This window comes from Grampus griseus (assembly GCF_964374135.1).
Source record: "Grampus griseus genome assembly, chromosome: 10".
NCBI classification, from domain to species: Eukaryota; Metazoa; Chordata; class Mammalia; order Artiodactyla; family Delphinidae; genus Grampus; species Grampus griseus.
The window spans coordinates 24,773,895-24,787,035 of NC_139004.1; the positions used below are offsets into that span (position 1 = coordinate 24,773,895).

The 13,141-nt window shown below is 42.4% G+C and overlaps 1 protein-coding gene across 2 annotated transcripts in view; it reads right to left on the reverse strand.

Annotated features, from left to right (window-relative positions):
* The window catches only part of EFHC1 (EF-hand domain containing 1), a 60,445-nt gene extending 52,780 nt beyond the window's left edge, over positions 1–7,665 (reverse strand). For both annotated transcript variants that reach the window (XM_082662736.1, XM_082662735.1), the window contains exon 1: positions 7,511–7,665. In XM_082662736.1, coding sequence (XP_082518862.1) covers positions 7,511–7,573 — 63 coding nt within the window. In that variant the 5' untranslated portion in view covers positions 7,574–7,665. The remainder of the gene's footprint in view (positions 1–7,510) is intronic.
* Between the last annotated feature and the right edge of the window lie 5,476 nt (positions 7,666–13,141).

Sequence of the window (13,141 nt, forward strand, 5' to 3'; positions counted from 1 at the left end):
TCCTTTAAGGATATAACCCAAAATTACAGGAAAGAACAATATGCCTAAGGCTGACCATTATAATGTTCAATAGTTATAATTATAATAGTAAATTATAATAGTTATAATTACAATAGTAAAACACGCCATGGGAAACAATCTAAAAGACAAGCATGAGTAACTGATGGAAAGCTCACCTAACGGGCTATTATGCAGCCATTAAAGACCATGTGGTAATCTGGGAAAAATATTTATGATTTAATAAGTCCAAAAAAGCAGCTTACAAAATTATATGCATATTAATTATAAGCATGCAAACACGTGCACAAAAAAGGCTAGACTTGGAGAATGTTCTCTGTCTGTACTATACATTTCTGAATTATGGTTTCTTTTTTTTTTTTTTTTTTTTACAATCAACACATTTTTATTGGTAAATGGAAAAAACAAAAGATTACAGAAAAAAAGTGGAAAGGAAATATTTTTGAAGGCAGAGGAGACCAAAACAGTGGCATAGGATACCCAGCCTCCCCATCCCTCCACAAAGATCAGTGGTTGGACAGCTGTCCATGAACACCTCTGGAAGAGGTCCAGAGTCCATTCAGGAGGTTTCAGCAACACAGTAAAACAAAAAACTGAGGATATTCACACAGCAAGAGAAGGAAGACAACCCATTTTCTCTGCATCATCCCATCCCCCAAGCCAGCACTGTTCAGCCCCAGGAGGCAACCTCCCCTCAACCAGGAAAGGAAAAGCAGGGTGGGCAGTCAGCTCTCCAGTCGTTTGGAGACACTGCATGAAGGTCCCACCTCAGTTTCACCCCACAGACTAGTGAAGTAGAAGTGTACAGAGCCAGTTAGGAACAAGGAAGAAAAAGGTAGGGGCTACTGGCAGCACCCATTCAGTGGGAGCCACTGTGGTTCACAGAGACCTGCTTGGCAGACAAACAGCAGATTTTGACCCACAGCCAACAGCCAGCATAGCTGCAGCTGCCATGTAGCCCCTGCAGACTTCACCAGCTTTTGTCCCACAGGCATTCAGGGTTGCCCAGGCCACCACCTGAGTCCCTCCTGGCTCCCTCCTCTCCCCTGTCCCCAGCAGAGCCCAGGAACCACACAGGCAGCCAGCTTAGGCCTCTAGAAAGCGATGAAGAAAAAAACTGCCAACCAAGAGTACTTTACCCAGAAAAGTTGTCCTTCAGAAATGAAGGCAAGATAAAGACTTCTCCTAATAAGTATAAGCTAAAGGACGTCGTCACCACTAAGTCTGCCTTACATGAAATGCTGAAGAGTTCTGAGCTGAAACAAAAAGGTGTTTATTAGTAACATGAAACTATACAACACACTGGTAAAGGTAAACGGAGACACCCTAATACTGTAACATGGTGATGTGTTATCTACTTTACTATAAAGACCACTTAACCCTAGCTTCAACAATTTGTTAATGGATACACAATACAAAAAGATGTAAATGGTGACATCAAAAAAATAAGGGGCGGGGAGTAAAAGGGTAGATTTTTATGTGAACAAATACGGTTGATCTGAAGGGCGAAATAGACAACAAAACAATTATAGCAAGGGACTTCAATACCCCACTCTCAACAATGGACAGATCAGCCAGATAAAAAAAATCAACAAGGAAAACACTGCACTTGAACCATACTTTAGATCAAAGAGACCTAACACACACATACAGAACAATCCATTCAACAGCAGTACTCTTTATTCTCAAGCATGTGCAAAACATTCTCCAGTATAGATATGATAGGCCACAAAATAAGTCTCAGCAATTTAAGAAGACTGAAATCATACCAAGTGTCTTTTCCAATTACAATGGCATGAAACTAGAAATCAGTAAGTGGAGGAAAGCTGGAAAATTCACAAATATGTGAAAATTAAAAAACACACTCCTGAACAACCAATGAGTCAAAGAAATCAAAGGGAAATTTAAAAAATCTTGAACAGATGAAAATGGAAGCACAAAAATGAAAATCTACAGGATGCTGCAAGAGCAGGTTTAAGTTTATAATGATATATGCCTGCATTGAGAAATAAGATCTCAAATAAACCACTTCGCTTTATACCTCAAGAAACTAGAAAAAGAAGAACTAAGCCCAAAGTCAGCAGAAGAAAGGAAATAATAAAGATCAGAGCAGAAATAAATGAAATAGACACTAGAAAAACAATAGAAATGATCAAAGAAACTAAGCTGTTTTTTTGAAAAGACAAAACAAAATTGACAAACCTTTAGCTAACTGATTAAGAAAAAAGAGAGAGGACTCAAATAAAATCAGAAATGAAAAGGGAGACATTATAACTGGTAGTATAGAAATACAAAGAAGCATGAGAGTCTACTATGAATAATTACATGCCAACAAACTGGATAACCTAGAAGAAATCGACAAATTCCTAGAAATGTACAACCTAGCAAGATTGAATCATGAAGAAATAGAAAATCTGAACAGACCAATAACAAGGAAACTGAATCAGTAATCAAAAACCTCCAAATAGAGAAAAGCTTGGGACCAGGTGGTTTCACTGGTGAATTCTACCAAACATTTAAAGCAGAATTAATGCCAGTCCTTCTCAAATGCTTCCAAAAAACTGAAGAGGAGGGAACACTCCCAAACTCATTTTATAAAACTAGCATTACCCTGATACCAAAGCCAGACAAGGAAACTACAAGAAAATTACAGACCAATATCTCTGATGAACACAGATGTAAAAATCCTCAACAAAATACCAGCAAACCAAATTCAACAGCACATTAAAAGAGTCACACACCATGGTCAAGTGGGACTGATTTCTGAGATGCAAGGATGGTTTAACATGTGCAAATAAATAAATGTGATACATCACATCAACAGAATGAAAGATAAAAATCACATGATCATCTCAACAGATGCAGAAAATGCATTTGGCAAAATACAATATCCTTTCATGATAAAAATGCTCAAAAAATTGGGTATAGAAGGAACATACCTCAACACAATAAAGTCCATAGATGACAAACCTACAACTAACATCATATTCAAAGGTGAAAGGTGGAAAGCTTTTCCTCTAAGATCAGTAACAAGACAAGAATGCCTACTCTCACCATTACTATTCAACATAGTACTGGAAGTCCTTGTTAGAGCAATCAGGCAAGAAAAAGAAATAAATGGCATCCAAATAGGAAAGGAAGAAGTAAAACTGTCTTTGTTTGCAGATGATATGATCTTATACTTATAAACCTTAATGACTCCACCAAAAAACTGTTAGAACGAGTCAACAAATTCAGTAAAATTCCAGGATACAGAAATCAACATACAAAAAATCAGCTGTGTTTCTACACACCAACAGTGAACTAACTGAAAGAGAAATTAAGAAAACAATCTCATTTATGATAGCATCAAAAACAATAAAATACTTAGGAATAAATTTAACCAAGGAGGTGAAAGGCCTGTACACTGAAAACTACAAGCTTTTGATGAAAGAAACTGAAGATAACACAAATAAATGAAAAGAAACGCATATTCATGTTTTGGAAGAATTAATATTACTAAAATGTCCATACTACCCGAAGCCATCTAAGAGTCAATGCAATCAGTATCAAAATTCCAATGGCATTTTTCACAAAAATAGAAAAAAAAATCCTAAAATTTTTATGGAGCCACAAAAGACTCTTAATAGCCAAGCAATCCTGAGAAAGAACAACAAAGTTGGAGGCAACCTGATTTCAAACTATACTTCAAAACTACAGTAATCAAAACAATATGTATTGGCAGAAAAATAGACACATAGACCAATGGAACAGAATGTAGAGCCCAGAAATGAACCCTCACATATACAGTCAACTAATCTTTGGCAAGAAAGCCAAGAATACACAATGAAAAAAGGATAGTCTCTTCAATAAATGGTGTTGGGAAAACTGGATAACCACATGCAGAAGAATGAAACTGGATCCTTATCTTACACCACTCACAAAAATTAATTCAAAATGGATTAGACTTAAACATAAGACCTGAAACTGTAAAACTCCTAGAAGAAAACATAGGAAATCTCCTTGACATTGTTCTAGGCAATGATTTTTTGGATCTGACAACAAAAGCATAAGAAACAAAAGCAAAAATAAATAAATAAATGGGATACATTAAAAAGCTTCTGCACAGCAAAAGAAACCATCAACAAAATGAAAAGGCAACCTACAGAATGGGAGGAAAATGTGCAGATCATGTATCTAATAAGGAGTTAATATCCAATATATAAAGAACTCATACAACCCAATAGCAAAACAAAAACAATCCAAATAAACAAAGTCTGGTTAAAAAATGGGCAGAGGAAAAAAAAAATGGGTGGAGGAACTGAATAGATATTTTTCCAAAAGAAGACATACAAATGGCCAAGAGGTATGTGAAAAGGTGCTTGACATCACTAATCATCAAGGAAATGCCAATTAAAACCACAATCAGATAACATCTCACACCTGCTAGGATGGCTATCATCAAAAAGACAAGAGCTAACAACCGCTGAAAAGGATGTGGAGAAAAAAACCCTTGTGGGAATGTAAATTGGTACAGCCATTATGGAAAACCGTGTGGAGGTTCCTCAAAAAATTAAAAACAGAACTACCATACAATCCAGCAATCTCATTTCTGGGTATATATCCAAAGGTAATGAAAAGAGGATCTTGAAGAGATACCTGCACCCCCTTGTTCAATACAGCATTATTCATAATAGCCAAGTTATGGAAACAATCTGTTTCAAGCAATGGATAAAGATATGACATATATGTGTGTATGAATGTGTATATACATATTTATACATGTATATACAATGAAATAGTATGCAGCCATGAGAAAGAAGGAAATCCTACCATTTCTGACAACTTGGATGAAACTTGAGGGCATTATGTCAAGTGAAAAACTTCAGCAAGAGAAAGACAAATACTGTATGCATGATATCATTTATATGTGGAATCTAAAAAATCCAAACTCATAGAAACAGAGAGTAGAGTGGTGGTTACCAGGGGGTGGAGGTAGAAGAAATGGGGAGAGAGTGGTCAAAGGATACAAACTTCCAGTTTATTCAGTTATAAAATGAAATCATTCTGAGGATCTAATGTACAGCATGATGATTATAGCTAACAATGGTGTATTATATACTTCAAAGTTGTTAAGAGAGTAGATCTTAAATGTTCTCATCACAAAAAGGAAATGGTAATTATATGACTGGATGGAGGTGTTAGCTAATGCTATGGTGGTGATCATTTTGCAAAATACAAGCATATCAAATCAACAGGTTGCACACTTTAAATTTATACGTCAATTATATCTCAATAAAGTTGGAAAAAAGTGGAAGGGAAAATTAGAGATTATGTTAATTTTATGGAAATTTTTTTCCTTTTTCTGTTCTTCGCAATGTTGCTTTCAAAATCATATTTACACACATACATATATATACACGCATAAATCATAAAATGTTTTTTATGAAAAAAATTACTGACTTACCTACCTAATTTCTTTGCAGCCCAACCAACCATCTCTCAGGATCTGTACTAGCATAAAAGGTGCAATAGAGTAAACTTCTTTTGCTAAGAGTTATGGACTGTGAACTTTATTTTATGGGTTGTACATTCAGGGTCACATATCAGTTGACAGGACATAACACAAATGACACAGAACAAAATGGGCTGAGTTGACTTCATCACTGGGTAACCTGTGTAACTTCAAGCTCCTCTTCTCCCACCTCTAAAGACAGAAGCAACATCAGCTGCTTCATTTGCTTTTCCCGTTTGAGACAGACATCTCTACCATCACTCAGCTATACGACCTTTATCAGTGGACTTCAAGGGCACCCCAGGCAAGACCACCTCAGGCTCCCCACCTTAGTTCCTGTGGTTCATCTTCTGAAGGTCTTGAGAGTTACACACACCTAGTCTTTCAGGGCTGAAGATAGTGATCATGTTTTTCACATATCAAAATAAGGCAAATTGGCTGACACTTGGCCAGTGTATTTAAAATCTGAAATATGTCCAATGCACAGTTCATCTTACTTGTAGTACGGCAATATATGTTCTCAGAGCCTGGCACCTCCAACCCACACCTCTGTAATCCCAAATCAAATCAACCCTGCCCCATGGGTAACCCACACTCACCAACAGCAAATGGTAAGCTGTCCCTGCACAGGGCAGGAACGTGCCTACAACATTTTTAAGTTTCATAAAACTGAAAAGTCCACTGAAGCAAAAAATCTACAATGCTGTGTCTTAATGCAGGAATAACTATGAAGAAGAGATTCAGAATCCAAATTCCCTCACCAAACATTCAATTTCAATTCATTCTCCCAAAGAAAATAAATTGACTATGTATTTTATCTGACCTTCATGATCAGGGAGAGGAACTTATAGTTTAAATTATTAAACTATATAAATATAAATTATTATCGTTTCATCTCTGATAATCAGCCTATCGGCCTACTGAATCTTAATGTTGATATTCCAACATATATTTCAGTAACCCTGAAATTTCAGAATTAAATAATAATTTTGTCAAGGGCTAAACTATGTCAGAGAAAAAAAACACAAGCCTATTTTTTTTTCTCTTCAATTTTGTCTACAGGATGCAACTAAAAACACAAAGTAGGGGAAGAGTGAAACAAATCTAAATAGGAATCTTTTAGAAAAATGTTAAAGCGAAAAGAAAAGGGCTAGGAGAAGAAAAAACAGCAACGAATCAACAGTAGTGGAGGGAATTTATGTGGAATTATCTCCTACAAAGCACCTGAGGATGGTTTGGGAGGAAGACGGCCAAGTGCTGAAAGCCTAACTTTTGGAGAAAGAACAACTGGGAAAGAAGGTTAAACAAGAACAGGGTGAAGGTGGGACCAGACTGTAGAAAAGGGATGAGGTGTGGTAGACGCATAAGTAAGAAGGGAGGAGACTGCAATAAAGCACCTGGCAGAAAGAAGCCAATGGGTGGAAGTGGTAAATAAGACAGGAAATGCAGCTGGGAGTGGGGGCGCTTACTAGGTCTAGGATTCAGAAGAGGAAGAACGCGGGCGGGAACGATAGGCCTGGGGAGAGTGGGTGGGATGGGGCTGTGGAAATAAGGATGAAGGTGTAGAGAGGCTGAGTCGGGGAAAGGGCCCAGACTAGGAGGGAGGGTTTAAGGGTGGAGCTCATCAGAGAAGGGTATGGGGTGGGAGAATGAGCTAGGGAGAGGACCGAGGGAGAGCTCGGGAGCAAGGCGGGGAAATCAGTGATCTAGAGGAGGCAGAGGCTTGAGGAGAGCAGGAAGTAAGAACGCTGGGAGGCCAACGCACTGCCAGGGTGGAGTGGAAAAACTAGAGAGGGATGGGCGGAGGGCAAAATGGGACAGGGAGGGTGAGGCTGGGTGAGGGAGAAAAGAGAACAAGGTTGGGGCAGAGGGACGGGTTTGAAGGGAAAGAGGACAAACTCGAGCGGACGAGAAGGGAGACGCAATCTTTCGAGCAGCTGCAAGCCCTCCGAGGCCGCCCGGGGGTGGGGGCAGGGGGTTGGGCAGAGAAGTCCTCACCGTGGAGTCCTTAAAGGACATGCCCGGGAGACAGGGCAGGCCATGCACTGGGTTGGACATCATCGCAGCCGCTCTCGCCGCGGCCACCTCGGTCGGGTTTGGTCCTCCCGCCTTGCCGGGGGGACCAGCGGCTCCTTGGTAACGCCAAACATTCCCAGCGCTCGCGGCAGAGTGCCCGGGCCTGAGGCGCAGGCGTGCTGGGTCTGCGCGTGCGCAGCCCCCGGGACTGAGCGCTCTCGCGGGAGTGTGGCCTCGGCGAGCTGGCCCCGCCCCTCCCCTCTCGGGCCACAGCGAAGTGAGAGCGGGTGGGAGGGGAGGGAGGAGGCTGTTGTGATGACGGGATGGTTCTCGCCTTGAGGTCCGGGGTCGGGGCGGGCCCTTAGATCAGTTAGAGGGGAAGGGGCGGTCCTTCCTTCGCTCCAACGCAGTCCTCACCGCGCTCCGCCCGCTATCTCTTCTCCCACCTGTGTCCCAGTTCACACTGAAGTGTCAGTGGTTGGTTCCGGTTGAAAGTGTTACCTTTCTCGGACCCGTGCTTCCCTGGGGCCAGGGGTTGCGGATTATTCGTGGTTATAACTCTGTTGCTCAAGGATGTTCAATGAACAAATGCAACCATCTGGTCCCTAATCCTCCCACTACAGCATTCTGTTTTTTTCCACTTTACCTTTCTTTATTCTACTGTCAATCCCTGCACTTCTGCACCCTCCCAGTTGTTGGCCGGGCCTTTGGGTCTTACACATTCACCGCAGGACACTCAATATTTGTTGACTGAAGAGCTACAGGGCGCTCGTGTCAATTCTCCACGTCTCTAGTATCTACCTACTTGCAGCTGTAATGAAAAGATCAGAACCAAGAGGGGAAACGCATCTCCTTCAAAGAGAAAACTAAGTCATAAGAAAAAAGCAAATAAGTGTGGCGACATATTATCAAAATCATAGGTACTCTTTTTACAAAACTTGTTTAAATTACTATCCCTGAAAAGAAATGTAATCCTATTCCTGAAACATTTTCAGGAAAGAAAAAACAAGCTATCCAGCAGCACTGAGGAGCTTAAAAAGAAAAAAAGCAAACAAAACCCAGCTGCCCAGACATTGGATTCATCGGGTCTGAAATGAGTCTCAGGCATCTGATTTTTATAACAGCTGTTTCTGATAATGAGCCAGTTTAGGAACACGATAAAGTAACAGACCTCAATCAGAAGGCATCCGCGTCATGGGGTAGTTTACTGCCAATACAGACACAGCAGCTTTAGTTTTACTGCTTCTTGTCCAAGCAAATCCCCCTGTTGGGTTTCACTAATAGGTGTAAACCTCATGGGGCCCAGGACATCAATCCACTAGTGGTAACTGAAGCAGTTATTGGTGGCTGTCTCCACACCCTGCCCAAAGAATTTCTTTCCTTTTTTTTTTAATTAATTAATTTTATTTTTGGCTGCATTGGGGCTTCATTGCTGCACGCAGGCTTTCTCTAGCTGCGGCGAGCAGGGGCTACTCTTCATTGTGGTGTGTGGGCTTATTGTGGTGGCTTCTCTTGCTGCGGAGCACGGGGCTCTAGGCACGCGGGCTTCAGTAGTTGTGGCACGTGGGCTCAGTAGTCGTGGCCTGCGGGCTCTAGAGCCCAGGCTCAGCAGTTGTGGCCCATGGGCTTAGCTGCTCTGCGGCATGTGAGATCTTTCCAGAACCAGGGCTCGAACCCGTGTCCCCTGCATTGGCAGGCGGATTCTTAACCACCACGCCACCGGGGAAGCCCCGAGTTTCTTTTCTAATAACACTTCCTCTCCCCAACTACTTCTAGTTCCCATTTTTGTCCCCTCTCTTTCTCACCTTTACAATTTTTTTTAATTTCTACTGGTGTAGTACCTTAATGTAGGTGTTTAAAACATTTTTTTTAAAAAATCAATGCATTGTTGAAGATACTGAAGACTTTTTTTTTTTTTTTTTGCGGTACGCGGGCCTCTCACTGTTGTGGCCTCTCCCGTTGCGGAGCACAGGTTCCAGACGCGCAGGCTCAGCGGCCATGGCTCACGGGCCCAGCCGCACCGCGGCATGTGCGATCTTCCCGGACCGGGGCACGAACCCGCGTCCACTGCATCGGCAGGCGGACTCTCAACCACTGCGCCACCAGGGAAGCCCCTGAAGACGTTTAAAAGTATCTGTCCATTGCATTATATCTTAGCCACTGACCTAGAAGGGAAGTGTGGACAAAGCATGTCACCTGCCATATCAGTAAATAACGGATCTCTCCAACCATCAAGTCAGCAGCCACTGCATCTCCCCACAACTGTGCACCCTGTGGGAATTCAGGATGGAGAAAAGCAGGCTACTGGCCCAAATAGCTAAGGTGCATATAAAAGGAATGAGTTCAATGAGCCCAGACTCTGGCACCTTCTGATACAAAGAAAAGCACTAAATTCATTAAATTGAGATGTCTGCGTTTTGTGACTAGCAGTAATCTTTTTTTTTTTTTTTTTTTTTTTGCGGTACGCGGGCCTCTCACTGTTGTGGCCTCTCCCGTTGCGGAGCACAGGCTCCGGACGCACAGGCTCAGCGGCCATGGCTCACGGGCCCAGCCGCTCCACGGCACGCAGAATCCTCCCAGACCGGGGCATGAACCCGTGTCCCCTGCATCGGCAGGTGGACTCTCAACCACTGCGCCACCAGGGAAGCCCTAGCAGTAATCTTTTGATGTTCCAACTACCTGGCTTTTGTTGCAAAAACTATGTATTGGGGCTCCTCCCTTACCTCTTTGGAGCAGTCCCTTGGAGCTATCTGAGAGGCTGTCTTCCTGGCTGGAGTCCTCAGAAAGTCCATCGAATAAAACATAACTCTCAACTTTTAGGTTGTGCATTTTTTTTTTCATTCAACAGAAGCCAGCCACTGGGAGAATATTTCAAAATGGCAAGTTCAACCTCAGAATCACTGGGAACTGTAATCCTTGCTGACTCTTCATGGTAACCTTACTCTTCCCAGTTTCATGATCCCTTCCTGCCCTTTCTCTTAATAAAAGTAAATCCATGGCATTAGCATACACTCAGAAGAGCCCTCCTGGACTAACTGCAGGGTGGCACTTGGGTCTGTATTCCCTGGGCTGGATAGGGAAGGAGCCAGTGGGGCTTGGAAAAGGTGAATCGTGCCTAAATATATTGTTCTTTGTGGCATCTGTTTCTATTGGAGGAGTGCCTTCTGCTCAAATGTCTTTCTTTCCCAGAAGAGCACACTAGTTAAATGGTTAACAGAGCGTTTTAACTACTTTCACGTACACACGTAGAAATGTAAGGTGAAGGAAAATTCTCTTGGCCTGCGGCCTTGTAAAAATGCCATCACCTCTGAGGAGGGGAAGCCAGGCCATACTGCATCAGTGCTAAAAAGCGCAGGTACAGGTCTGTGAAGAGGAGGGAAGAAAGGGCGTCAGAAAACTGCTTGAACCCTGAGAAGGGTGGGTGTGATTAAGAGTTTACAGCCTACTTCTCCCAATCAGGATGACTCAGCATGGATTGCACTCACCATCAACCTGCACTCACCACTTCCCACCTGTGGAATATATAGGAGAGGGCGGGAGCCTGACCATCCCCAGCAGCTAAAGTAGAAAGTGTGATGTTTGGAAGACTGTACATAAAGCCTGGACTCAGAAGGCCACAGGGACGTTGCATGACCTTAGAGGGTGCTACAAAGCTTGGGGAATGGAAAAAATGGGAAGATCAGACTGCCAGGAGGCCAAACCTGAAAGAGGGCCTCTCTGGGGCTGGATGACGTCTCCCAGGGACTCCTGATGGGAGGGGTCGGAAGGCAGAGGCTGCAAGCAGCCACCTAAAATAAAAGTCTCCTTTTTCAGCATTTTTCCCGGAGCTCGCTTTACCTAGAATTTGTTTAAAATCCTGGGACGTCCTTATTCTTCAGTACCTAATATCACAGGACAGATATCAAGCAGGTTGCATGCGCGCGCGCGGGGGGGCCTTTCTGCAGTGATTGTGGTGCATTACTGTCCTCTGCTGGAAAAAAGCGGTACAGCAAGGTTTCTGGAAAGCAAACTCAATGACCCACCTGCAGGTTTGGAAGTACTGGGGGTGTGGCTAGTGAGTGACTATGGAGACGACACCTTGCAAGGGCGTGTCCCTCAGTCAGATGCTCTCTACCCTTCATTTCTATCACTCCGTGGTCTCTGGAATCGATTATCTGAAAAGCGTGCCTGTCAACCACTTTGATCTTTGCAATGGAGAAAGGTGAGAGAAGCCCTGATTTCCAAGCAGATTCTGGAACAGATTTAGGACCCACAGGAAATCTTCATTTGACACAAAAATCACACAGTTTGGGTTTAGACTATTTTAGTTTTGCAGTGGGCTCCTGCCAGGGGGTTGAAAAAACTTGTGTTTCTGACGCTTTTTCCTCTAAGTCAAACCCATTCTATGACTTTAGCTGATTTACTCAGAATTCCCTTCCCTCTGAAAAATCCTATCAAACATGACCTCACAGAATTAGAGGTTCCATAGGATGTAAGCACAGGATAAGTGCTTTGTTTTGTTCAGTGCCATTTTCTCAGCTTCCACCACAGTGTCTAACACCTCTTAAATACTCAATAAACAGTTGTAAAATGACTGACCAAGTAAATGAATAAATGATGACTTGAAAATCACCCAGTATTTTTCAAATAGCCCGTGGATCCCCATTACTAGGTCTTAAAACCATCTTAATGATTGTGACAACAACTAGAATTTTTTAAAAAAAGAAATAGAGTATAAATGATCAGGACGCATCCCATGTTGAATGGGTAAGAATAATTCAGTGAAAAAGTATTTTAAGATGTATAAAAACATACGCGTTGGCATCATGGATATTAGTGCGGTCAGAGTCAAAAAACTTGGAAAGTGATTAACACAACCCAGCCCCTCATTTTACTGATGAGAAATCCCCAGATCAAAAGAGATTAAGAAACCATGGGTTAATGACTGGTTACTAATCGGGTATTTCTTACACTCAACCTCAATCGTCACACAGCTGGGAAGGATATTCTTCCTTCAGCACATGAGGGATCATTGATCTTAGCATCCAGCTTGTAAGACATCTGTGCCTTAATCAGGTTCTTCACAGGATGGAGAAATAGAAGTGTTAGAGTGATATGGCAGTAATATTGATTACAGGTTTAGATTCCAAATGTGGACAGGGCACGGATCCATTGATCCAGGTCAATGGCAACCTTGAACATGGGGAAATGCCTCTGATTCCTCCTCTCCCTCTGAATATCTCAATCCACTCATCCTTCTCTCCTCTCACATATGCGGCATGGAACAGAACGTGAAATGCCCGTTTGGGAGTCCTGAGGGCTACATTCATGTCCTCACTGTGTCTTGAATATTTGTGTGAGCTTGGACAACTTACCTACCTGCGTTTCTGGTTTCTTCATCTCTAAAATGAAAAGCCTGGACCAGAATTAATGATCATTAATCGTTTTGAAAACCTAGTGAAAGCTATGGGTCCTGTCTCCCCCAAATGTGCATACTCACAGGTATAAATGTTAGTTATGATTTTATGGAGCCCCAGTGGGTCTAGGGTCTAGAACTGTTCCCTGTCTGAAATACAATACAGAAGGAGTCCGTATCATAGCTCCCCAGAGGCGGAACGACGTGTAGGTAGAGAG